Source organism: Urocitellus parryii, chromosome 6, assembly GCF_045843805.1.
Source record: "Urocitellus parryii isolate mUroPar1 chromosome 6, mUroPar1.hap1, whole genome shotgun sequence".
NCBI lineage: Eukaryota > Metazoa > Chordata > Mammalia > Rodentia > Sciuridae > Urocitellus > Urocitellus parryii.
This window is the reverse complement of record NC_135536.1, coordinates 23,615,577-23,643,365: the sequence shown is the minus strand read 5'-3', so window position 1 is coordinate 23,643,365 and position 27,789 is coordinate 23,615,577. Positions and strand designations below refer to the sequence as shown.

The window sequence follows — 27,789 nt, the reverse complement described above, 5'->3', positions numbered from 1 at the left end:
ATATCAACAATCTAATCATTTCTTTGAGCATATCAGCTAAGCACTGGTTTTCCTCAAACGAGTTCTTCTTAATTTTACAAAAGATACATCATAGGATATCATAAAAGTTTATGTTGAGATAAATAGGTTACATAATTACAGGCTTATCAAAACACTGATAAGACCAAGCCATTCTACATATTGTAGGATTCCTGAGCTTTGTCAATCCACTTTCTCCATTGGCCCTTCAACTGCCTTTCTTCTGGTACCTCTTCCATGTTCTACTGAACATGTCTGTCTCCCTAACAATCAGCTTATACCTTTGTATGTTTACTTCCTCTGCTTCATTTCTCCTTCAGAGTTCCCTCTGGGAGAAGAATTGTCTGCATGCCCACATACACACACACACAAAACCTTCTTTCTTTATAAATAGAGCACAAATGGGTGATTTTTCCAACATCCTTTTCCCCAGATGACTAGCACTGTGTTAGCCAAATCTCATCCCCCCACCAGCTTCTCTGACATCCTGTTCCATTATCCGCATACTTAGAACAAAGGGGAAGTTTAAGGACAGCGATGTGGGTGTGCTGCTACCAATTTGTCATTTTACTTTGCTGGGCACCACATAAATCTCAACACCATTTTGAAGACAAAAATCAATGGGGGCTACCGATAAGGTTGACTGTAGAATTTAACAATGGCGGAATCTGAAACCATCGAGCCTCAGTATGATTTTACAGCAATTCATGAGATAACATCTCATTTTCAAATTTTGCTTTGTTTGCTTGTGGGTCTTCGTTGGTAGAACTTAAAACATTGGAAAGTTTAGATGTTGTAAAAAAATAATTGTGTCACAATGGAGCTTTAATATCTAAACAATATACCAGCTTGTGATAGGACTGATTTCTTGCTCCAGTTTTTCTTTAAATACTTTAGGTTCCTGCACACCCAGTTTCCCACTTTTTTTCTCATTTCAGGCAACTAGTTTAAGAAGATACGTTCAAGTTCTGATTATCTTTTCCTATTAGCTTTATTTTATGATACAGCTATTAAAGAAATGGACATAAGAACGTTAGTGCCTTTAAACTATATACTGTGGTTTGATAATATACTCAAATTTTTTAAAATAAAAAAATATGGCACAAAATTGTTGTCTATTTTTTGGGGAGATTACAATCTTTAGATATTACTTATGTATAAAACTATACTGTTTTTAATCTTAAAGGGAAACAAGATATATATAATTACAAGTATGTGCTCTTGGGAACTTAGATTACTGAACTTCAGCTATGGGGACTAAAGAACAAACTGAAATTCAAATGTCAATAGAAAACCCATTTTATCCAATTCCCTGATACTAAGGGTAGCCTTGTATGAGTGATTCCAAAATTATTGATAGGAATTAAACTTTCTCCAATTTTGCAACTGAAGAAAGAATGATCATTTTCACCTTTAATTCACTGTAGTTCACCTACTTTGGGAGGAAAACACGGCTGTAGCTGAATGGCCAGGGTACTGCCCCCAATGCCTTCAGCTGGGCCATCCTCTGTAAACTGAGACTAGGAATGAGTAGAGCCACGTTATAAGTGCAGGAACTGGGAATAACAGCCCAGCACCATCAGACCCACTGGGGTTTCCCTGGACAGGTATCATGAAGTATAATTCACCCACTGAAACATATACACCATATGCATGTTTCATAAAGTAATTATTATACAAAAAAAAGTCCTCAATAGCACACTTATTTAAGCATCTGGGTTTTTTTTCCTTTCAATCCCCTTTTCACCCTCAACATAGAAATATATGATAAATATCTTGTTTTCACATGTTTTCTCTATGCTATTTTTAGATAAATTTTTTCCTTTTCTGTCTTTATAAAGTTTCTATGTTTGGGGGGCTAACAAATTAGTTCTCCCTTTGTAAGTTTCAAGGTGAAACTCTGTGAAGTCTTCTAATATATCTGCCTCCTCTCTTTCCTAGCTGGTACTTTGATTTTCTTCCAGTTGTCTCCATCTGCCTAGAAGGTAACCCTCAAATTTCAGATGGTCATTCTAAACGTGCAGATTCTACAAATACACCTGGCAGGAAACGCTTTGGCTAGCACCTACTCTAACACATGAAACAAAATGGCCTTGACCACGTGACCCGAGTTCAAGGATGCATTATAAGTCAGTATTTGGGAACTTTCCAGTTGAGCTCTACCCATGCTATCTAAAGCCTAGGTGACAGACTTTACCTTTACATGGATAATAGCTTCCCTAACACAGTAATTATTCAGGTAACCCTTGGGTTCTACTTGCATCAGCAATACCACTTCTTTCTCAAGGAAGAATGAACACCCACTGAACTCAGAATTTCTTCCTTCCCCACTTGGATCTTTTCACTCAGGGGTTCTCCCCAAGGAGAGAGGTAACAGGGCTACTATTTAGCCCAATGACATTTGAGTAGTTAAAGAAGTACTGGGATGTTAGAGGTTTATGTTCTTCTGACAGGTAAACGCCTGTCCTGTCTTTCGGTGAGGCAATGTGCCTCAGTTGAAACAGTGGATTCCGTTCTTGGTTTCCTCTCCTTTATATAATATCTTTTTAAAAAATAATAAGCTCCATTACAATCATACCTTTAACCAGCTAATCTAGAATTCATCTCTTGCTGAAATTCTTCTCCAGCCAATGCCGGACTTCTTGAAGGTTGTAGCAGAAGGGGCCCTTTCCTCCTAGATAAGCAATCTTCTGTCTCTGCACAATGCACACACGTTCAAAGGCTACCCCGTAAGCTACATTGGCATTGTTGTCCATGCGGTCAGCCACAACCCGGCACTGGGGCGGCAAGGAGAAACGCTCCAGAAGCTGCTGGGCCGCTGCACATCGCTCTTCCTGATTCCGGTGCTTCTTCACCTCAAAAGACAAAGAGGAGTCCCCAGGCACCGCCCAACCATCTGAAGGATGAGCCTCATCAATGTAGACCAACAGGAAGTCCGCCACTGATGAAAACTCTTCCACCAGTTTGCTGAAGGCAGGGAGCTGGCTAGTGAAAGGAGGTCAAGTGGCTGAGCCAAAGTTGACCACCAGTGGGCGCTCGGGACTGGCAAAGTCAAGAAGGTGGCATTCTGCTCCATCCGAGGTCTTCTCCTGGGCGCCACTTCCACCATGGTTACCGCCTTCAGGACTGGACACATGCACCACACTGGAATTGGGGGCGTCTTCACCCAACTTCACCTAGTGGTGAAGGCATAAGAGAAAGAAAGAATTCCATATTAAACACATTGCTGCTTCAATTCACTCTAATAAAACTGACTCTGATACAATTGACCCTAATAGAAAGTGGAATTTCCTTCAGAGGCTGTGGGCAAATGTGTATTGATTTGAGGAAAAAGGAGGCATGACAGGTGACATAAAGGATGGCCAAGAGAATAAGGATCTTTCTCGTTTGTATAGTAATTCTTTTCATCTTGGAAGACACTGCAGTTACCTCTTTTCATAATTAAGTTGAGGTTGGTATTCTTTACTAGCCTTACTTTGCTGTCAATACTTAGCAAACAAGTGATTAATTGACTTCATTTTCAAAGTTGGAAGCAAATGGTCTCCTTCAAGACACATTATCAGGGTCTTGGGATCTACTGCCTCTTTTTGAATTATAAAATACTCAAGCATCACCTAAGTTTTCACCTATGGTACTAAGCTTTTTTAATCTCAACCAATGTACGATAACACAAATGGGCTCCAATCCTGGCCAGAGCCAGAAAGTCTGGAACCCATCACTGACAACAAGGACCACTGACCCAAACTCTGCAGCCATTTCCCATCTATAGAACTGAGATAATAGCGCCTGTCTTCCTCATACAGTTATTAGAGGATGATATAAGGAAAAGAGCACTTGAAAGCTCTGCGTGAGTGTATATTGCATTATCAGCTACCCTACTGCATTATCAGTGTACCCTCTGAAAGAGAATAACACTTTTCTTGGGAAGTCTTTTGTTTAAAATAAATAAGTAAATAAATAATCCTGAGAAGAGATTGGGGCTCCTCCCCAGCATGATGCCTCCCTCGAGTCTTTCCCTGTTACTGCTTCGGTATGGTTCTTATGACTAGAACCTTATAATTTTCACTAAAAACAAAAAACATAATCCTACTGTTGGTTAATTTCTCATTTTACATGTGTTTTTGTTTGTTTATTTGTTTCCCCCCACTTTACCTAGGAAGTCACAAACCATACGTTTTTCTATAGTATAATTTATCAACAAGCTCCTCTGAATGATAGAATTTCCAGGCGAAAGAAGTATAGTCAGATATCCGTGCCATGTTAAAACAGTTGCACGTGGTTAAAACAGTTGAACACTGAATAATAAAAGAAAGTTTGTGGCCTTTAGATCTGTAAATTGATAATAAAAAGCAGGCAACATAAAAGAGCCAATTACTTCAGTTTGAATTAACACAATTGGATCTTTCCCTAGAATGGTTTAATCAAAGCCAATAACATTAGGGAGAGCTGATGGCAGTAAAATTGATTCTTACACACTATCTTTAATATTACAAAACACTTCCAACTGGATCGACTTATTTCCCCTCATATAAATACAGCCACACATAACGCTGCTGCTGACTGAAGTCACTTAGAAGTGAATTGTTTAAGATGCAACAATCCAAACTGATTAAAAAACACCCAGGCTTTTATTCAGTGGCTTCTATCCAATGTTAATGCATAACTCATTTCAACACTAGAGAAAGAAAAGAAGTTCTTTCTCTCCCTTCTCAAAACTCCTAGCAGGGCAGGTTTGAAACAGGTACTATTTGTTTCCTAAAAGAATTATTAAAATAATCATCTTTCTCCTCAGACAAGAAAGCTGTTGCTGTGATTTAAACAAACACATCTGGGTTCAGTCACTACCGGTGGGAAATTATTATATTAATTTTCTTGGCTAATCCGCAAATGACTCTAGATGGGGGAATCTGAGAAGCCACCTTTAACTGGATTATTTCAGGTGAACTATGCTAGTCTTTGATGTACTAAAATATACTTCACACTTAAAGATACATATTTTAAAGATTTTAAACCCTTTTTAATCTATGGGTTCTATGGGTTATTTTTTTGTAGATGCAGGTGGTGACCGGCATCCCCAACACCTTCTCATTAGATCTTTTCTACTAAGATACTAGTAATTATTCTAGAAGGGTTGCTTTCAACAGAACAGTATGTGCTGTGCTCCTCAACATACTGTGATAAGACAACCTAAATGCATTCATATCACTATAGAGATGTCTGATTAAGTAAGCAACCTTCACACAGGAGAAAAATAATCTCTGCACTATTGACTATTAGGTTTGGGGGAGAGTGAAAACATCCCCCTGCATTTTGGAGTCACTGGTGAGACCTACAAACAATTGTGTGGTCTCGATAAAAGGGCCTCTGACCCCCTCTCACCTAAGCAGACCTGTTGATCCTTGTGTTATTCCTGATTATTCAACTGAATAATCTAATTTGATGCTTTGGTCACAGGTGATCTCTTGTTACCTGCAGTTAATTTTCTTAGAAAGTTAATGCACACTTCTCTTCTTGGAACGGACAATTCATCCAAAGAAGTCTTTCCAAATTTGACTAGTATGCCTTAGAAAATCTAGGACAAGTACAACACTGTCACTCTAAAGTTAAAAATTAGGAAAGTTACCAAACACGTGATGCTCTTTGGGGAGGGGAATTTAGCATTTTCTTAGGCTAGGATGCACACGTTTTAAAATTTTTGTTGAATGGATTATCAAATCCTGGATCAGTGAGGAATTTTACACTTAATAATAAACTTGACCCACAGTGAAATAATCACATTTGGGTGATGGATAAACTCACTGAGGCAGATAAATTGAGAAATATGAATCCCAGAGACCTCCTGTAGATTACTGCCACAATCAACACCTGATGTTGTTGATTTGCTCTTGATTATCTCAGCTGGTTAGTGAAGAGAACAAATGTGGCTAATCTTCTTTATTGTGTTGAGCCGCCACAGGATTCAACTATAGGCTAGAATGTCATAAATGCACAGATATTCTCATTCATGAAGGTGACCAGGTAAGAGATTATGCATAGGTATGATTAATGCTATTAATAATGCTAAGAAGGAAAAACAGACACCTGTGATCCCTAAGTCCAAATATTAATTGACCCATGGTCTGCTTTTGCAAGCATCATATAACTAATCATAAACTGTCCATCTTTGCTAAAACCCGATAGAGGACAACTTAGCTAAAATAAAGAAGAAGAGATTTCAGTTTGCTCTAAACAAAACAAAAACCTTTTCAAAGGACATTACTGTTCATTCTCATCTCTGGGTTTGATTGCCATGAAAATTAAATTCCTATTAGACCAAAGTTTCCAATGCAGAATTTCTTGGTTTGCTTGGTTAACAACCCTGCTGAGATGGAATTGGAGAATCACCATCGTCTTCCACGGTGGAGAATTCTTTGCTCTCCCCAGGAGGAAAGCATTCCTTGACACGGAGCCAAGATGATGAAGAAAATAAAGTTGGTCCCATAATAACATTAAGGCTGCAGGAAAGAAGCTCAACAAAAACAAGTTATCCCCTGGTACTCCCAAACTTTGTTTTAATTTCCCACAGTGGCACAGAAAGTCTCCTGGCCACAAGTTACCTATCATCTTAATTTCTCCTTCTTAGAGGGTTTGTGTTTGGTTTTTGTCCTTAATGAGACATATTTGCCAAAGAGGCATTCAAAAGGCATTTTTTACTCTTGCGGAAGAGTAATTAGGTCGGTACCTCTTTCCCTGCCAGCATTAGCCACTCTAAAGAGAACCCTGCCCAGTATTTAATGCCCAAACACAAGAAGCATCATTTCCACTAATTGGTCTTGAAGTTCCGATGTTCCCAAAGGATCCCTTTATTTCACAAGGATCAGAAAGGACATACGTAAAATGTGATATCGTCATCACTGACTTTTATCTCTCTCATCTGCACCTAGTACAGTTGTCCTTTCTTATGCTTTTGCAAGCAACATGAACAACACCAACAAAGGCAATTTGCATGTTTACAACAGAGGGATCTCTGGCCCAAGTTCAGGGGCTGCAAGGGACGTGTTTGTGAGTGTGAACATGAGCATAAATACATAGCAAGTATAAACATATGATTCCCTTGATGTTGGGATTCCTTTTACTGACACCATTCAGGGCATAAGGGAAGAGGATGCTGCTTCTGGACTGTAAAATGCAGGGCAAGGGGAAGAAAGAACCATTCATCCAGTGAGAGCAGAAACAGAGCATATACCACTAACCTTGGTGTTTTTTTCTTCTTCTTCTTCTTGTTTCTTTGTTTTGCTTTGCTTTGCTTTCCAGAGAAAGGATTTTGCATAAACTATCCACATAGTCTCATGACAAAAAGAAAAGTGAATCTTACAAATGGGGGATGGGTGCGTGGCAGAATATTTACACATACTCCTAGCTATCCAAAGTCCTGGAACTGGCTTTATTAACACCAGGAAGTTCTCAAAATCTTTGATATAATCATCAGGCTACATCAGCAGCCTTGGAAACATGATCAAGCAACCATCAAGCAGAGATTTAACCACTTGCCTTCAGATTGGCCAGATAAGTCAGGCTGAAGAACAAACTACCTACTCCTTCTAACCTCAGTGCCCGTCTTCGCCAATTCTTTCATTTGTACCTAGAAAAAGCAGCTGTGAGCCCTGGCATGTCCCAGTGAGTTAGCCAAATGATGGACAAGCCCTGGCTGTGGCCTTCTTTGTGATATTTGGGGGACAGTCTCTCTCTTAAAGGAGCCATTTTCCATTGTAGGAACTTGTGTCAAAAGGCTGGAGGTGAATGAAGAGGAGGAGGAGAATGTTAAAGAGACCCTTTCAGAACCCAAATTACAGGTTCAAATGAATATGTTTTCTGTATCGCTGCAATATTAACCGTGCAGAAACTGAACTGCTTGTCAGCATCCATACTGTGTATTGACTTTTACACTTCATTTAGGCAAGAGCCGGACTCCCAGACAGGAAAGTTTGCTTATTGGTTGTGTTTTCTGAGTCTTTGCACACCAACACAAGGATCCAGTGTTCAGATGCAATGACACCGACTCAAGAAACTTAAATAACAAACATCTCTTACTGACTTCAGAGTCTCTCATGAGTTTCTATAGACTGACTTTTCAATCAAACTTTTGTACAGAATCCCCTCTTACCAATCCAATTTAACTTTAAATCTTTCAGTATTTTAATAAACAAGTGTTCTACTAAATTTAATTTTGTTCCCCCCCCCCTTTTTTAATTATATCCGTGCTGCCTCTGGTGTGGGTAAAACACAGGATCATACTTTTCATATAATTTCTCTAAATATCTTCCTACGTATCTGACATTCCCCCACTTGGGAGAATGAAAGCTAGAAAAGGATATGTCTAATTGTATCCCACATGGACACGCCCCTCATTCTAGAAATCTCTGCTTCTGGGGTGGTAGCCTCACAATAATGCAAGTCAAAGTTGGGAAATACTGTGATGCCATCTCAGGCAGAGCCTCCTCCAGGGCCTCTAGAAACAGCCACGCCCAAAGACAGTAGCACAGATGGCAACAGCATTCCGTGAAGTAACTCAACCTGTTGGAGAGGTTCTGAGTGACCCTCAAAAGCCAATGCAGCAACCACTACCCCAGTCATACTTGAAGCCAGAAAAATACTAAAACTCAGTTCAAGCTGTGCCTCAGTGTTTCCATTCATTACACACCCAGTCCAGTCTTATCTCTGGATAGTTGGTTCCTGGGGTTGCTTCTGTACATGGTAACGATGACATGAATCATTAAAAGCCTAATAACTTCAGTCATGAACTTGGCCAGTAATAAATCAGTAGGTAGAGACAAAGAATGACAGAAGAGGAAGATGCCAACCACATGCCAAAAGAATAAGCAAATTATTCAGCCTTTCCAATTTCCTAGAACGTGGATAATGACATATGACAACACAACAGAACACTGTACATTAGTTAAAATATAAATAATCAAATTTATTATGGAAGCATTTGTTTACTTTCCCATTTCTATCTCACTAAGCTGCTTAGTAGGGGGAAAACTTGGTAAGTGTGATTAACATTATAGCTCCTAGAGTTGATATAATGAAGAGATGACATTTATATTAGACATATATGCACACAAGTGAAATTCTCCCAAGAAGTTATTTTTTTTCTTTTATAAGCAAAAGTTGATTGTATTTCCAAAAAGCAAGACTTTAATATAAGGAGATCAAGACTCTGACATTTCCATGTTATCAGCTAAGACATGCATAATACAGAGGCAGATGAGGGAACTTCCTAATTAATAATATTTCATATGCCTGTGTACTCATCCTTCTCCAAATTCCCTGCCTTTATGTAGAGCAGAAGATAAAAGTTTCACATTCAATATGTACATTTGTATCTGATCATTTCAGCACCTACTTGCCCACATTTTTCATCTGCCTCCACATACATGATATAAATGAGATTTTACTATTAGGACTTTGAGCATCCATTCCTATTTGCATCAAAGAATTGACATTTACTAATAAGAGTTCTTACTATTCACCTGTCTTTAGGGCAATAAATGCAAACCCTCTGCAGGTGACCTCAATAACAAAAGACATGTGTTACAGTGAAAATTCCCTAATTCACAACAGATATTCTTCTCTTGTACATTTGAGTTTTCAGTGGAACAACCCTGCCCTGACTTCTTTGCTTCTTCTATTTTCCTGGTGCAGAGCTTTATTTATTTAGTGTTTATTTACAGAGGACTCATTCCCTTTCCCCTCTATTATTGCTGTCTCTGTTTCTGAGGTTCTGTTTGCTTTACATGTGCCACTGCGTTGAACACCTGGCTTCAATATTCCTCACAGACTCCTGATCCTGATGTCTTCTACAACATCCCCCAATACTGTTGGGGAAAACCAGGAGAGTCTCCTCTGGTAACAATGTTTTGCCAAATGAATTATCTCTTCCTAAACCCAGAGGGTAGGGGATGAGAGCAAACTGACAAAGGCCAGGTGACCAAGCATTCCGCTTTGCCCCTTAAGATCTCAGTTGAAAATGTTCCACCAATATCTCCAAGCATTCACGCACACCAGAATTCAGCTCTGGTTTTTCAAAAGTAGCTGGAGACAACACTCTCAGAGATAAGGCAGGCCACTAAAGCTCTAAAGCTCAAGGCAGAAGGAGGTATACTCAAGCAGATCCATCAGCTCTGACCACACTATGTTTTTACTTGGAGAAACAAAGTAAATTTGGTTTCCCTTACAAAGTCTGGATTCCTGACAGGCACTTTGCAGATCTCTCTTTCACAAACTGATAGCCAGTAACTAGGGACTCAGAAATCCCAGACTTGCTCTTATTAACTCTCACCCCTACCAGAAACAAAGCTGCTGTGATGCTCAGTCTCACTTACCAGGAATATTTTGATGTCAATTCTCTGACAGTTTTGAAGTGTCTTTCCTAAGTGCACCTCCTATCAAGCAAAGCATCAAAATTCCTGCTTTTATAAGAGCCTAACAAACGCAGCATCTCCCCTCCCCCAACATTTTCTGACTTTACCTGAAGTTATTCTAGGGGCTCAAAATCCTCTACTCCAGAATCACAGCAAGATAATAAGAACCTTTATTTAAAAGACTCGTTATTAGGTCATACAGAGTCCTGAGGGCTTAACATCTGTCACTCCCAAATCAAACCTGTGCAACAGGTGTAGAAAGTAAAGGTAGAGGCTCACTCAACCTCACAGCACCCCTCACAGAACCACCAGGCAGGTCCCCAGATACAAGTTCACAGCTCTCATCCCCATGCCCCCTTGGCCTCCAGCCCCCAACATTCTAGCCCCCCCTGCCTGGTTGACCTAAAGAGGAGCCCTCTGGGGTCAGCTCACCTGTTTGTAGGCATCCAGGAGGAAGCTCTTCCAGACGCAGCGCAGTCCCTCTGAGGTCAGCATGCGCCGCCACTCTCCGCGAGTGGACTTGGAGCGGCTCAACAGCAACACCACGTGCTTGAGCAGAATGACCGAGTCATAGAGCGCCAGGAAGAGGCAGTTGGAGAAAAAAACTGGCAGAATTTGCAGTGTGATCAGCAAGTCTACGCTGAGGATACCCATCTTCTCTGCCTCCTGAGTCAGTCCCCTTGTGCGCTCTGGTTCCCCTTCACCCTCTTATTTAAAAGGGGGGTGGTGATGGGGGGGGTGGGGGAGGTAAGGGGAAGGTGGGGGGTGGGGGGAGAAGGAGAAAAACTAAATTAAAAAGAAGCCCAAGTTGTCTCCTCTTTCAAAGAAGCAGAAATGGCAAGACCAAGTTCAGTCTCTCCAGCCCAGCAGTTGGAGTGTGCCCATCAATTCATTCAATTCGGAGCTGCTGCCTTTTTTTTTTTTTTTTTTTTTTTCAGGATTTAAGATGTTTAAAAAAAAAAAAAAAAAGAAACTGGCATACCCGTCCCTAATCCAGTTACCCCTGTCAGAGTCCGTTAAAGACAGGCAGCTCTACTTTCATTTCCAAGTACCTATGAGACTGTGGCAGAGACTGCAAAATTTTTCTTTAGCTTTTCATTGTCTCTATGTTCTTTAAACGTAGCCTGTTTCTTTCTTGAATTGCCAGAGTTTTTTTTTTTTTTTTTTTTTTTAATGTGCTTTAAGGGTGGTTTCTTTCTTTCTTTTTCTTTCTTTACTCCGTTTTACACACAACTTTCTCTTCTTCTGCTTTTCCCAGCCTGTCTCACTCTCTCCCTTCCCCAGGAGCGAGAAGACCTGGCTCTTCTTTTCCTCACTCCTCTGGCTTTTCCTTCCTGCTATCTGTATGTGGTGCAAAAACGCCTCTCTCTGCGCCCAGCGAGGCTCCCTGAAGCCTTTTATACATTCCCTGGCTAATTGCTGCAATAGAGAAATGAAAGCCTAATCTTGCTAAAGATCTTGACGTCATTGAGAAAGAGGGCTTTACTTTGGCCAGACTGCAGTGAATAGAAAAGCAAAACTCGACAACTTTTTTTTTTTTTTTTAAGAAGGGGTTGGGGAGAGACACTGGAATTTTGCTTTGTGATTTAAAGAGAGAGAGAAAAAATTATACCTTTGACAGCTTTCAAGAAATGCTTTCATACTCAGGGCAGAGTCGTTTAATATAATGTGTAAATTAAAGTGGTAACAATCTCTCCTATGATTATCATTATTAATTGATTAGGGGTTTTGGAAAGAAAGGATCCTGGCAGACAGGTAGAAAAGAGAAAGACTAAGTCCAGATGCTTTTTGCACCATTTCTTTAGAGAAATGGTATATGCTCTTTACACCTTTATACCATCACTCTGTTCTTCATTATATGTGTGACCTAGGTCCTTTAAATATTTTTGAGTCATGATCTTATTTAAGAAAATGCAAAGTGGGTTGTGAGAAGACTTTTATACTATTTGAGTACCATCACAGCATTTCTCTAAAGCTTCTTGAGGAAACTTAATACAAGTTTTCTTTTTAGTTTTACTGAAGCTTCCAATGACACACACACACACACACACACACACACACACACACAACTCTTTTAGACACAGAAAGAGCTAGGTGACCCGATCTTCTCTGAGCTTTATTTTGCTTCCATGAAGATGAAATTAAAACTTTCCATTGGATGGCACTCAGATGCCATAGGCTGAGAAATGAATGATTGGTAAGAAAGCTCTTTTCAATTCAGTACTTTCCTGCTTCTGTTAGTATAACCCCTAAGAGACCTGAAGCTTTAGGAAACCTTCCTTTGGGCTTGAAAAAAATAAAATGCATAGATGTTTAGAGAAACTCTGGATAGGTGCAAGGCGCCACATTGACCTCAATGACTTGCCTCTCCACTGGTCTCTAGGACAGTTACTTGAACAGCTAATGCTTTAGCACCATGCCATCATTCCCACCCTATTTAGTTTTTCTTCCCCTCTTACCTAAGAAATGTTTCCTTGGAAGAAGGAGTGGCAAGTACAGACACTAGGATGGAATGTGAAACTTTAATTGAAAATTATCTTTGAGTTTTCTACTGCATAGAGCTCTTAGTAAGCATGAGCTAAGCACTGGAGGCAAACCTGTGGTCAATGCATTGCTGTATTTTGTCCCTGTGGCTAAAACCTGCAAGATCACAGGAATAATGTAAAAGCCTAGAGCAGAGGTCATCAATAGGTGGGCTCAGGGGCAAAAGTCTGTATCTAGAAGCATTTTGTTTGGTTGGCAGGGTGCTTTTTTCCTTTTTAAAAAAATAATCAAAGAAGATGCCTTTAGGTAGTCTGAGACCAGGGATTCTTGTCTGCTTTGTTCTTTGTTACCTCTTCAGCACTTAGAACAATGTTCAATGAGGATGTTCTAAATGAATGAATACATCAGGCATGTGGAGGGCCTCTGCTTTGCTCCACACTAGGGGGCGCCATTCACATACAATATGAAAAGAAGCGGGGTGTCCTGGAATTGTGCGTGGCCTTTCCCAGTGACACAACCCTCACCACTCCCTACAGCCTGACTCCTTCGTTTCTGTCCTGTTTGGCCCACTATGTATTTTGGATCTCCATCCCAGGAACTAAGTTTATAGAGAAGACTTCAGAGGTTAGAAAAAAGTTAGAAACTACAGAGAAAATTTCGTCCTAGGATCTGCATACATTATTAACAAAAGAATATTACGTATATAACATATATTTATTCTTAAACTTCTCAATGTCTTTATGGAAGAAAAGAAAGGACAAAGAGGAGGTGGTGACAACATGGTATTTGAAGTAGTATAGATGGGAAAGCTACATGTGGGTGCCAGACCAAGTCTCAGCCAACAATGACAGAAGGAGGTGTGGGCTCAGGAAATGACTCTTCCTCTCACTGCCCAAGCCTGAGAATCTCACCCCTCTCAGTCATTCCACTTTGTTTGAATTCAGCCAATGCTCCTCTGAGGTAGAAACTTCATCCGTTGTAAACCAAATTCTGCCTCCCTTGACTGAGATATGATTGGAAGTGGCAAACTAAGAAGAATTAGTGGGGAAATCAGAAAAGGCTTTCTTTTTTAAATGCAAAGTTCCAAGCACATCCAAACTATAAATGGTTGTAAGTCAGAATTATGATGCTGATGGATGATGTTTTTTCCTTTCCTGTTTTTCGTTTTTATTTTTTTTTCCTTTTTCCCCAGAAGTGTTGAAAGGCAGCTGTAAAAAATGTGAGAGCAAATAGGCACATGGCCAACCAGGTCATGTCATTTCTCAGATTTCTTCTATCATTTTTTTTTTCTGAACAAATTAATAACTGAATCACAAAATTGGAAGTCACTCTTCTACCAAACAATCTGTCTGTCCAACCTTGGAAATTATAGTTCTGCAAAGTTAATTCTCATTTTATATGTGGTTCACAGTTGCTTGTCCTAATTATTAATATTATTTAGCACTTTGATTTTCAAGTAATTTTATACTCAATAACAAAATAATCATAAGGTAACAAAAAGTGGCTGAGCATGGTTGGAGAATCAACTGGGTATGGGATATTTTCCCAAATTCTACACCAAATTTTTCTCTTTTAACTGTCTTATGGGTCCTTGTCGTTGCTCTTACCAAAAGGAGTCCATTGGTAATCTTATGTTCTAAAATGCAAAGGATTTAACACCTGTTTTATTAAACACCTGTTCAACATTGCCCCAACCCAAATTCCTTGTTTACATTTCATATGACCATTTAACAGGTTCGGATATCTTCTTGATCATGTAAGTGTCCTCAGTCATCTACGTTGTAATGACCTAAACACAAGCCAACATGTGGCAGGCTGGTTGTATTTCCCCCTATAATGATGTACACTGGTTTGAAATGCCTAAAAGAGACAGCCCAGGGCAAAAATGCTTTAGATTTGTAGAATCATTTTTTTTCCTCTTAATAAGAAAATATCATATTCTACCATTGCCTCCTTCAGGTGCAAAAGTAATAAATGGTGAGTTTTTCTCTAGTCTACTTACTTCCTGAGTCTTAAAGTAAGACTGAGGAAATGCAGACTTGAAAGTTTCCAACATGGCAGCTCCCACCTTTATATGTAAAAGAGCCAAAGAGCATCCAAAGAATTCTGTTCATTCTGTGCTTTTTCAAACAGTCTTAGTTCCATATCATTTTATTCCTTCTCACTCAAATGATTCTCCAATGCATAAGAAAAAAAAATTGGTGTTTCATTTTTACTTTATAAAAAACTTTGTAGAATAAATACAATAATTTTAACTCCTAAAATGTCTGGAAAAGACAGGCAGGCGTGGTTACTGGACATACCCTGCAAGCTAGTGCAGCTCTTATCAGAGAAAAGAATCACAAACTGTACAACCTTCTGCCTCTTGTTTGTCCTGATTGTGCCTGAGAGGGAGTTGTGATGAAAGGTTTATACCACAACTACTGAATCACTCCAAATTCCCCGTGGGCCCATCCATTCTGCAAACACAGCCGTGTTCCCTGCCTTGTGGTGAAAGGAGAAGCTCAATGGATAAAACACACAATCCCAGAGTAAACGCTGACACACCTTGAGCAAAGCCACTTGGGGCTGAGGCAGAGAAGGCGGGCTCTGTGGGAGGCAGGAGCTCTCTCCCCACAGCCCTTCTGGAGCTCCTGGCAGGCAGGCGCTGGCAGAGGGCACAATCCCAGTATTATTGCATTCTTCCCTCAGGAACTGTGGCTGCTCTTTTTCCAGGCCACCTACTGGTAAGCAGAGGAAGGGGGAAAAAAAAAAGAGGGTGGTGGGGGCGGATGAAGAGAGAAGGGGAAATAAAGATGGAAAGGAAGAAGAAAGAGGAAAGATGCAACCAATTGCTGGTGGAGGCGGCCTGCAAGAGAGCCCATTGGTGCCAGTTGTGGTGAGCCTTTCTGTGAGGAAGAGAACTGTCCAGAGCCTGGGTGGCGGGCACCACTTCATTTCACAAAGGCCACTGAACAGCTGTTAGGAGACAAGAGCTTTCATCTGCCATTGACCTGGTTTAGATCAAAATTGATGGCCACTCCTCACCCCCTAGCTCCCCACACCTGTCCAGGTGCCATCAGGCTCTCTCGAGTGTTAGTTTGAAAATAATTTATTAACCTCTAGAGACACCAGAGTTGGAATGCATGGGGACAAGGAGGTTGCTGGAAAATGGAGCAGAAGAGGATTCTGTAATGTTCTACCTGGTACTTTCTTTCCAGACAAAGAAACCTCAGAATGAACAACTGGACGCATTTTTTTTTTTCTGAAGATATGACTCAAATCTCTTCCTTCTCCCTACATCTTTGACCCAATACAGTAAACCAAAGGAAACTGGTCAAAAATGGTTATCAATTTTGGAACAACTTTTCCTTTACCTTATTTCATTCCATAGCTCATAGGAAACCACCAGATGATGTTCAGTTTTAAAATAAAGTAGGTCATTCTTTATAAATGGCTTTACAGCCGCCCTTAAAAAGTCACTAATGCATGACTTAACTTATATGCTGAGTCTACGAACACAGAGCATGACAAAATATATTAAGATACATGCTGGCTCATGCCATTCCAGAGGTAATGGCATAGGTTATTCTTAATAAAAGCAAAGGATGCCACACCTCCTCTCTTAAGAATCTGTAGAAACTAATGTACAGAGGAAATAAACTAGATGTTCTCTTCCAACTTCAGTGGAGATGGCGAAGCTAATAGAATTAACTGTAGCATGGAAACTTCATGTTTGGTAAAACACCTGCAATGAGGATGATTGTGCAATGTGGTCTGTTACAAAGGGAGGTTATGAAAATGTTATCAAGGTATCTCAAGGTAGAGAGGAGGGCTAATAAGATAATCTCTCCGAACCCCTCTCAGTGTATGGTGCCATTAAGATAATGGTTTAGAATAGGTTTCTATATAACACATTTATAAAACCATGCACTGGGCTAATGACAGAATACCACATGCACAAATGATAGTTCTCTTGCCATTTCAATTTTAAAGACTAATTTTTTTTATCAGATTAAGTGCATCGTGCTTTTCTAAGGCATGGCAGAAAAGAATTAGTGTGACTTCCAAAGAAAAAATAGAATGCATGAAATTCAAATGTAATTTTAAAGCTGGTCTCATTTATTAGATGGACATGAGGAGTCTTTGATCAAGATATAACCACTTAGCTAAATGATTATTTTCAAAATAGATGTATAAACAAATTCCTGAATAGTCACAGTTTGATTTCTCAGAGGAATTTTCTGTCATGTTTTTTAAAGATTCTAAATCTGCCTTCCCAAAATAAAACCAATACAATTAATGATTTTCATATCAGTAATGGACTAAAGGATACACAAATCTAAGACCTCAAACAGCTCAGAGTAAATATCTGTGTTGCTTCCTGGAAAATGGTAAATAATAATAGCTCACTCAGCAATTTGGCATTCACTTCTTATCAAGAAATGTCATGTTCTGATGGACTTCAATCATAGGACACAATCAACTTCTGAGGTCAGACATGCCCAGATGACCAGAAACAAACTTCTAGTTTTATTTTAGTGCCTGTAAAATGGATCTAAAATGTTTTCTCATGTTTATTCTATTTATACAAAACTGAGTTTTGTTTGAAAAGTACCAAAATAAAAATCCATCTTGAGTGATAAGTTTATTCAGACTTATCGTAGTCAATAGATTGCTTCAGGAAAAAGAAATTAAAAAATTTGTAAAAAAAATAAAAAACAAAACCTAGTTTCCATTTCCATGCAATTTCCCTTCTCACTCCCTTTCCCTCCGGGGTAAAAGGGGGAGTTCATAATCCACGTGAATCAAACTGTGTAATATGATGTATTAAGAACTATGTAATGTTATGAACGACCAATAAAAAAAAAAAAAAGACACACCAAATTTCAAAAAAAAAAAAAAAAAAACTAGTTTCTACAAGCCAGGTAAGATTCTAGTATGAATTATCAACCTGCTTTTCATAATTTGATAAAAATTTTGGACATAGTATAAAACAGGAAAGATTGCCTGTAATTGGAAATAAATATTAGGAATTGGTACTATACCCAAAGAACAACAGTCAGCCTGAATCTTTGCCTAACCCAATTCAGAACTGCAGCTGATTGGAAGAATCTGATAGGCAGGTTCCTTGACTCTAAATTATCTACCATGTAACATTCCCTCTGTCTTCCACTATTCTAGGGAGAAAAGAAATAAAAGCTGCCCACATAGCCCTGACGAGAAAACGACTGTTCTTCTAAATTTCCTGGACCAGAAAGGAATAGAAAAAAGTTTCAAAAATATAGGAGGAAAACCACTGACATTTTAACAAACAATGCACTTGTCAAACTGAAGTCTAAACAAAATTTAATGCCTGTCAATGTTTTTGGTACTGCTTTCATCCTCTTAATGAGATTATTTTATTCCTCCCACACAGAAATGGAACCTTAGAACTATGGATCTCAGGGCCCCCATGTAGCTCAGTGGGAAAGTGCAAGCTGAGCAAGCTCGGGGCCCTGGGTTCATCCCCCAACACCTGCCCCCAAATAACTATAGAACTCAAAAGAGCTCTAAAGACTATATTCATGCATGAGAGAATGATCCTTCTAGGAGGAATTAGTAAGAAGTGTGGGGAGGGAGAGGCAAGGGAGAAAGATGGAAGGTGGGACTGGACATAGACATAATAAGAATAGAGGGAGATAGAATAAGAATAGAGGGCCAAGGGCAATCATAAATAGCATTTGATTGCCTTAGGCACACCAGGTGCTAAGTAAATATAAAGAATGTCAAGGTTAGTCCAATAAAAGGACATGAAGTTAGAAGTCAGTATGCCAAATATTTTCCCTTTTTAAATCGTAGTCCTAATGTAAGAAGTTGGGATATGTGAAAAACAGGATCAGAAAAAAAGTTAACATATCTGTTTATGTTATAAAATCAGCTCAAAATCACCCAATGAATTAGCCACTAAACGACACTTGTTAAACCATCCACTTAACAACAAAACTTCGTTGAAACCTAAAAGAGTTAGTCATGATGCTAGCTCATGATCCCTGACCTCAAAAAAATTCTTCAGAGTCCAGTAGAGGGAGACAGGTATGTGAACTCAAGAAGATAACACAGTGTTAAATGTGGTATAATAGAATAACAAGATACAATTAGGTAAAAGGAAAGAACTAACCAATACTATGTGAGGCAAGAGTAAAGAAGGGGTTAATGAAGATTATACACCCAAATAAATACAGAATCAAATTTATTCATGTGGTATTTTAAACAAATAACATTTATTGAGTTAATTTTTTTTCTGGTTTAAGTATAAAGACATATTGGTTAATCATTCCAAACTATAATAAACATTCTGCTATTCAAAGAGACAAAAATAAAAAAGTAGAAAGAAAAGAATTTGATCTAGGTACATATTTTACTTGTTTAGTTATTCATTTCTTTTTTTACTTTATTTATTTTTAATATTTTAATTTGTTTTAATTAGTTATACATGACAGTAGAATATATTTATGCACTTTGATATATCATACATAGATGGGATGTAATTTCTCATTTTTCTGAGTGTACATGTTGCAGCATCACATTGGTCATGTAGTCACATATATACATACAGTAATAATGTCTGTTTCATTCTACTATCTTTTCTATCCCCACATCCCCTCCCCTATCCTCCCATCACTTCCCTCAATCTAAAGTAATACTATTCTTTCCTAGTGTCCCTGCCTTATTGTGAATTAGAGAAAATATATAAGATAAAACATTCGACCTTTGATTTTGTAGGATTGGCTTATTTCACTTAGCATGATGTTCTCCAAGTTAACCATTTACTGGCAAATGCCATAATTTTACTCTTCTTTAAAGCTGAGTAATATTCCATTGAGTATATCTACAAAATTTTCTTTATTCCTTCATCTATTGAGGGACACTTAGGTTGGTTCCATAGTCTAGCTATTGTGGAATGAGCTTCTATAAACATTGATGTGGCTGCATCACTATAGTATGCTGATTTTAAGTGATTTGGGTATAAACCAAGGAGGGGAATAACTGGGTCAAATGGTGGTTCCATTCTCAGTTTTCTGAGGAATCTCCATACTGATTTCCATAGTGGTTTCACCCAATTTGCAGTCCCACCAGCAGTGTATGAGTGTATCTTTTTCACCACATCCTCGCTAACATTTATTGTTGCCTGTATTCTTAATGATTGCCATTCTGACTGGAGTGAGATGAAATCTTCAGAGTAGTTTTGATTTGCATTTCTCTAATTGCTAGAGATGTTGAAAACTTTTTCATAATATTTGTTGATCAATTGTATTTCTTCCTCTGTAAAGTGTCTGTTCAGTTCCTTAGTCCATTTATTGATTGGGTTATTTATTGTTGGGCTTTTTTTTTTTTTTGGTGTTAAGTTTTTTAAGTTCTTTATCCTAGAGATTAATGCTTTATTGGAGATGCATGTGGTAAAGATTTTTTCCCAATCTGTAGGTTCTCTCCTCACATTATTAATTGTTTCCTTTGCTGAGAAGAAGTGTTTTAATTTGAATCCATCCCGTTTATTGATTCTTGATTTTACTTCTTGTGCTTTAGGAGTCTTGTTAAGGGAGTCAGATCCTAGGCTGACGTGGTGAAGATTTGGGCCATTTTTTCTTCTCTTAGCTGTAGGATCTCTGTTCTAGTGCCTAAGTCTTTGATCCACTTTGAGTTGATTTTTGTACAGGGTGAGAGATAGATGTTTAATTTCATTTTGCTACATATGGATTTCCAGTTTTGCCAGCACTATTTGTTGAAGAGGCTATCTTTTCTCCAGCGAATGTTTTTGGCACCCTCATCTAGTATGAGATAACTGTATTTATGTGGGTTTGTCTCTGTGTCCACTATTCTGCAGCATTGGTCTACAAGTCTATTTTGGTGCCAATACCATGCTGTTTTTGTTACTATTGCTCTGTAATATAGTTTAAAGTCTGCTATTGTGATGCCTCCTTATTCACTTTTCTTGCTAAGGATTGCTTTACCTATTCTGGGTCTCTAATTTTTTCAAATAAATTTCATGATTGCTTTTTCTATTTCTATGAAAAATGTCATTGGGATTTTTAATAGGAATTGCATTAAATTAAATCTGTATAATGCTTTTGGTAGTATGGCCATTTTGGCCTAAACTCATCAATCAAAAGACATAGACTAGCAGATTGGATTAAAAAGCAAGACCCAATAATATGCTGTCTTCAAGAGACTCACCTCATGGGCAAAGACATCCACAGGCTAAAGGTGAAAGAATGGGAAAAAACTTTTCACTCATATGGATTGTGTAGACAAGCAGGGGTTTCCATTCTCATTTCAGATAAAGTAGACTTCAAACAAAAATTGATCAGAAGAGACAAAGAAGGACATTTCATACTTCTCAAGGGAAGTATATATAAGCAGGACATAATAATTAAGCATCTATGTACATCAAACAAACCCTTTTCAATTTCAAGAGTCAAATAGACCACAATACAATAATACTGGGTGACTTTAACACACCTCTCTTACTACTGGACAGATATTTCAAACAAAAACTAAATAAAAAAACTATAGAATTAAAAAGTATAATCAATAATTTAGATTTAACAGACAAATATAGAATATTTCATCCATCAATGAGCAAATATACCTTCTTCTCAGCAGAACATGGCTCCTTCTCTAAAATAGACCATATCTTATGCCACAAAGCAACTTTTAGTAAATACAAGAACCAGAAATAATACCCTGCAGTCTATCAGACCAAAATGGAATGAATTAGAAATCAGCGATAAAATAAAAAATAGAAGATACCGTAACAAATGGATACTAAATAATACACAGTTGAATGATGAATGGATAGTAGAATAAATCAAGATGAACTAAATTCTTTGAGATAAATGAGAACAATGATACAATATATCAAAAATCTCTGGGACACTATGAAGGCAATACTAAGAGGAAAGTTTATTGCATGGAGTTCATTTCTTCAAAAAAGAAAAGGTCAACAAATAAATGTCCTAACACTACATCTCAAAAACCTAAAAAAAAGAAGAAATCAACACCCAAAGCAGTAGAAGACAGGAAATATTTAAAATCAGAGCTGAAATCAATGAAACCGAAACAAAAGAAACAACTGAAAAAATTGACAAAACAAAAAGTTGACTCTTTGAAAAAATAAAAAAAAAAATAGATAAACTCCTGGTCATGCTAACAGACAGAAAAAGAGAGAAAACTCAAATTACTAAAATACAAGATGAAGAAGGAAATATCACAATGGACACATCTGAAATACAGAAGATAATTAGAAACTCTAATAAAATAGAAAATATCAAAGACATCAACAAATTTCTAGAAACATAACCTACCCAAACTGAATGAGGTCATACAGGATCTAAACAGATCAATTTCAAGTAATGAAATAGAAAACTCCATCAAAAGCCTACCAACCAAGAAAAGCCCAGGATCAGATCGATTCTCAGCCAAGTTCTACAAGACTTTCAAAGAAGAATTAACACCAATACTCCTCAAAGTATTCCATGAAATAGAAAAGGAGGGAACCCTTCCAAACTCATTCTATGGAGCTAATATCACCCAGATACCAAAACCAGACAAAGACACATCGAGGAAAGAAAACTTCAGACCAATATCTCTAATGAACATAGATGCAAAATTTTTCAATAAAATTCTGGAAAATCACGTACAAAAACATATTAAAAAGATAGTGCACCATGATCAAGTGGGACTTATCCCAGGGATACAGGGTTGATTTAACATATGGAAATCAATAAACATAATTCATCATATTAATAGACTTAAAAACAAGAATCATATGATCATCTTAATAGATTCAGAAAAGGCATTTGACAAAATAACAGCATACCTTCATGTTCAAAACACTAGAAAAACTAAGGGTAGTAGGAACATATCTCAACATTGTAAAAGCTATATATGCTAAACCCAAGGCCAGCATGATTCTATATGGAGAAAAATTGAAAGCATTCCCACTAAAACCTGGAACAATACAAGGCTATCCTCTTTCACCACTTCTATTCAACATCATCCTTGAAACTCTAGCCAGAGTAATTAGACAAAAGAAAGAAATTAAAGTGATACAAATAGGTAAAGAAGAATTCAAACTATCACTATTTGTTGATGATACGATCCTATACCTAGAAGATCCAAAAAATTCCACCAGAAAACTTCTATAACTAGTAAATGAAGTCGGCCAAGTAGCAGGATATAAAATCAACACCTATAAATCAAATGCATTCCTATACATCAGTGATGGATCCACTAAAAGAGAAATTAGGAAAACCACTCCATTCATAATAGCCTCAAAAAAAAAAAGCCCCTTGGGAATCAATCTAACAAAAGAGGTAAAAGACCTCTACCATGAAAACTACAGAACACTAAAGAAAGAAATTGAAGAAGACCTCAGACAATGGAAATATCTCCCATGCTCCTGGATAGGCAGAATTAATATTGTCAGGATGGCCATACTACCAAAAGCTTTAAACAATGGTTTCTTAATACATCTATGTTTGTAATATTTTATCATAAATCTCTGTTAGAACTTATATGGTATTTTTTGACCTTAGAATATAAGTTATTTAGGAATGGATAACCTTCAGTGAAAAACATAAATTTTATAGACAAAATGAAAGAAGTTTGTTTAACACTTTGTTTTCACAGATCCTATCAGTAATAGCAAGGAATAGAGACCTGGGGATATTCATTCTTTACTTTCCAATTGATGGACAATTAGAAGATGTAAGTTTATTCACTTTTAGGACCTACACATTATGGATATGCCATGAAAACCAGGATACAGTTCTTTGCAATGCTGCCGACTTCTAGTTAAAGAGCACTTTAATGACTGGTAGGAACAACAGGAGTGACTGGATCAAGTTCTAGTTCTTCACAATGCAATGTTGAGCAGTTCTTTTCATTTTGTAGTTGGCCAGGTACCAAGGCATGCTCATAAAATACACTGAGATTCCAAATTAACAACTAGATATCAGTATAGCCTTTGAAACCTTTATGCTTCTGTGGGGTGGAAGAGAATGCACCTGCTAACTCAGAATGACTTTAATCCAAATTCCCATCTTCCAGTTCAGCTCATTGTACAGCTCAGGGCATCCCTCTTGTTTCATTAAGTGAGATGGTTATTACCTTTGTCCCCTTATAACAAATCACTCTTAGGTGTGTGGGAAACAGGATTAGAGACATTGAGGATGTTCACTCTTGGAAAATTGCAAGAGGCCATCTTAAAAAGAAAATGTAGAAATTAAGATTTTATGTGGGCCAGGCATGGTGGTGCACGCCTCTAATCCCAGCTGCTTGGGAGACTGAGACTGGAGGATCACGAGTTCAAAGCCAACCTCAGCAACAGTGAGGCACTAAGCAACTCAGTGAGACCCTGCCTCTAAATGAAATACAAAATAGGGCTGGGGATGTAGTTCAGTGGTGGAGTGCCCCTGAGTTCCATCCCCGGTACCAAAAAAAAAAAAAAAAAAAGACTTAAGGAATAAAGAGCCTATGATATGTTTGCATAATGAACATTCTTTTTTCCATATATAGGGTATAGATTTCTATTGGGAAATCATTAAATCCTGGGATTAAAAAATTTAATTATGGAAAAATTCTAACATATGTAAAAGTAGAAAGAAAGATGAAGGAGCCACTTAGCTTCAACAAATGTAAAGTCACGATCAGTCTCATCTCTACTACCCCTAACCACCTCCTACTTCCTGTATAATTTTAAAAGAGGTTCCAATAAAGCTCTTAATATTCCAAAAAGATGCATAATTTTTAACCAGAAAGCACCATATAAATTATCTTGCTAATTGATTGATTTTCTTATATAAATCCTTTATCTCTCTTTGACAATCTGCTGTCAAGCTGCTAAGAAATAAATTTAAAAAGTAGAAATTTCTCTTTACCACTTCTGAGTTAGTAAACAATCTTTTGTTTGAGTACCTTTATGTTACAGCAATAGGTGATATTAAAACATGCATAGATAATAAAGCTGCAACATTTTTCATCAATGATTGAACAACAGTCATTTCCTTTTTCCTACTCATTTTAATGATATGCAGTACACATGCTGACTCAGAGTGAGATTGCTTTTTAAATTATGACACGGTCTCAGTTTACTCATTTGCATCCTCCCCAACAGGCATGTACCACAAGGTGTGATGTGAATCACCAACTAGGTCATAGGACCCTTCAGAGAGAAGCAAATGATAAGAATTTTCAGGTAAGTTATCAATACCAAGCTAATGTGTTTCTCAATGTCAAATTTCTCATAGGGAAACTTCATTGATAGAAGAAAATAATAGAATTGACTATAAAATCAAATATCTCATGAATATAAAACTTAAATTCGTAATGAAATCCATAACAATAGGTCTGTAGTGTGCCTTATTCTCTGAAGTCATTCATTCTCCCCCTCCTTGAATCATCAAACTTTCCCCACATGTAATATAATCTCTTCTATTAGAGATCCAGCATCTTCTCAACTACTTACCATTCCTGAACAACCCCCAGCCCAACAAGTGATGAATGGACGTTTTGGAGGGTTTATGGGAAATGTAATATTCTTTCTCTGTATCACTGATCAATAAGGGAGAGGTGGAGGTGGGGGGAGAAGTGTGTGTATCTACTTGCTTCTCTGCAATCTCTTCAACAGAAGATAGGAAATTCTACCTGATGTTATACTTCTATAGTGTACTTGCAATATGCATGTACATTAAATTTTGTAGGTGTGCTTTGCTATATTGAAAAACATATTCAAATAATAAATCTCAATAGATGAAAATTACTTTCTTTTCCAACAGTATATAAAAATGCCAGGGCAATCTGCTTTCTATGATCAGACACCAAAGAGCTAAACATTGAGTGATATCCAGCTTTATGAGACACATAAAAATGAAATAAAAATGGGTAAGAAGATAAACACTTAAAGAGATAAACACTGTCAAACAGAAATGATTACAAAGTTTGTAACAATCTGCATTTTTTTATTGTTTTCTGTTTACCTGACTTTCACCACTGTGAATTTCTTTCTGTTCATTTCCTTTCTTTTAATAATGTGTGTTCCCATAATCATTGACATTAAAGTAAAGAATGTGAACCAAGACTCATTCGATATTTATTGGAGAAATAAAAGAAACTGGAAAATGCAAAAATCTTACATTCTGGAATGTTTCACCTAGCTACTTTCCTTTAATAGCTTTGGAAAATTGAGCTCCTTTTTCACAAGGGTACTATTTACCTCTTACCACAGGAAGCCTCCGTATTCAACTTTTTATTTACATACAAAAATGGCAATTTCTTATGGTTTAACCTAATACTCTTTTACATAGCAAAAGGTCTGCAGGTTTCCATAGCACTGGAAGTGTGTATAATCATTTCTTCACGAAATGCATAGAGAAAAATGGCATTATTGTTTCTATTGATATTCCTATTTGAAATTTTATTTTATTAAATTGTATCATATTAATAATGAAAAATGAATGAATATTATTTTTAATCTGGCCTGTCAATGAGGGTGTCATTGGACTAATGTGGCCCCTTTAAGAAATGAAATACATACCCTGCCAATCACTGTGTACAACAGGCACCATCCTACCTTCTTCAAAATTTCCATAGCATAACATGTATGTTAACCTATAGAAGGTTAATACTCAGACCACCTAGTAAAACCCTGAACTTGAGAAGGTTTTGTAGGCAATATGTTGTTCTGTTATTGACAGAACAATTGATTATGCTTATGCTACATTGTGCTCAACAATGTGTTTATACTATGTTAATATGCTTATGTACTTTAATGATGGGGAGAAAAGGTTGATTTAACATTTTTGAGGTAAAAAGGAGACCAGAATGGGAGACTGATTCAACTGCAGTTATATTAGGTAGGGCACTCAATTCAATAGAAAAGGACCTCTGTTACAATTTTTTAAAAATGAGATTTTACTTACATCCATAAGAAATTAAAAAGGTAAATCAAATGTTTTTATAGTATAGTACAATTTCTTCTCTGCTATCCCTAAAGCCATTATTCTTAACAGGATCTTTTGTAACTTTGTTTCTGAGTTTGCCTACTCAATTCAGGGATCAGCTAAATAAACTCCACAAAACAGATTAAATGCATTCTTAAGACACAAAGTCACCACTTCACTTCTGTGTCATACCTTAGTTAAGTTTGTCAAAACACAATAAAGTAACAGTAAAGAAATAAAGATTATATTTTGGGCCACCATGCAAGTATCTAATTATCCTCTCTCATAATTCCTTTTTTTGTAACAAAGATGATACAACATGAATAGCATAAATATATAATAATTGCTGACACTTATCATAGTACTCTTATCATAGATCATCCACTCATTTAAAATATTTTAATAATATTAAGTCATTTAGTGTTCTTAATAATCTGATGGCCTAAACAATATTATTAGGCTCATTTTCAAAATGAGAAAACTAAGATTCAGGGTAAGATGAAGCAAATTTTCAAAAGTCACAGAATCCTAATTCTGGATTGCCCATGAAGCAATCAAGTAGTTTATCTCTCCATGTGTGTGATAGGGCAAAAATTTCCAACCTCTCCCCATAAAATATAGTAGCTCCTAATTCCAGAACCAGTAAATGTTCTCTTATTTGGGGGGGGGGGAGTGTTGCAAATGTGATTACATTAAGGATGTTGACATGGGAAAATCATCCTGCATGATCCAGGAGGGCCCTAAATGCCATCCCACGAGTCCATTATAAAATAGAGGCAGGAGGGAAATTCCACATGAGCAGATGGAGCAGGGTACAATATAAAGATGCAGGCACAGAGGATAAGAGTGATATGTGGAAGATGGAGAACAAAAGGATAATACAAAGGGGATCTTGTGAAAATGGAAGAGAGAACACTAGAGTA

The 27,789-nt window shown here is 37.5% G+C and overlaps 1 protein-coding gene across 1 annotated transcript; it reads right to left on the bottom strand.

Moving 5' to 3' along the window:
• Nucleotides 1-2,598: 2,598 nt before the first annotated feature.
• Dio2 (iodothyronine deiodinase 2) lies at nucleotides 2,599-11,075 on the bottom strand. The gene is given in 3 exon segments (XM_026401913.2): nucleotides 2,599-2,621; nucleotides 2,624-3,194; nucleotides 10,854-11,075. Coding segments are annotated over 3 exon segments (816 nt in total).
• Between the last annotated feature and the right edge of the window lie 16,714 nt (nucleotides 11,076-27,789).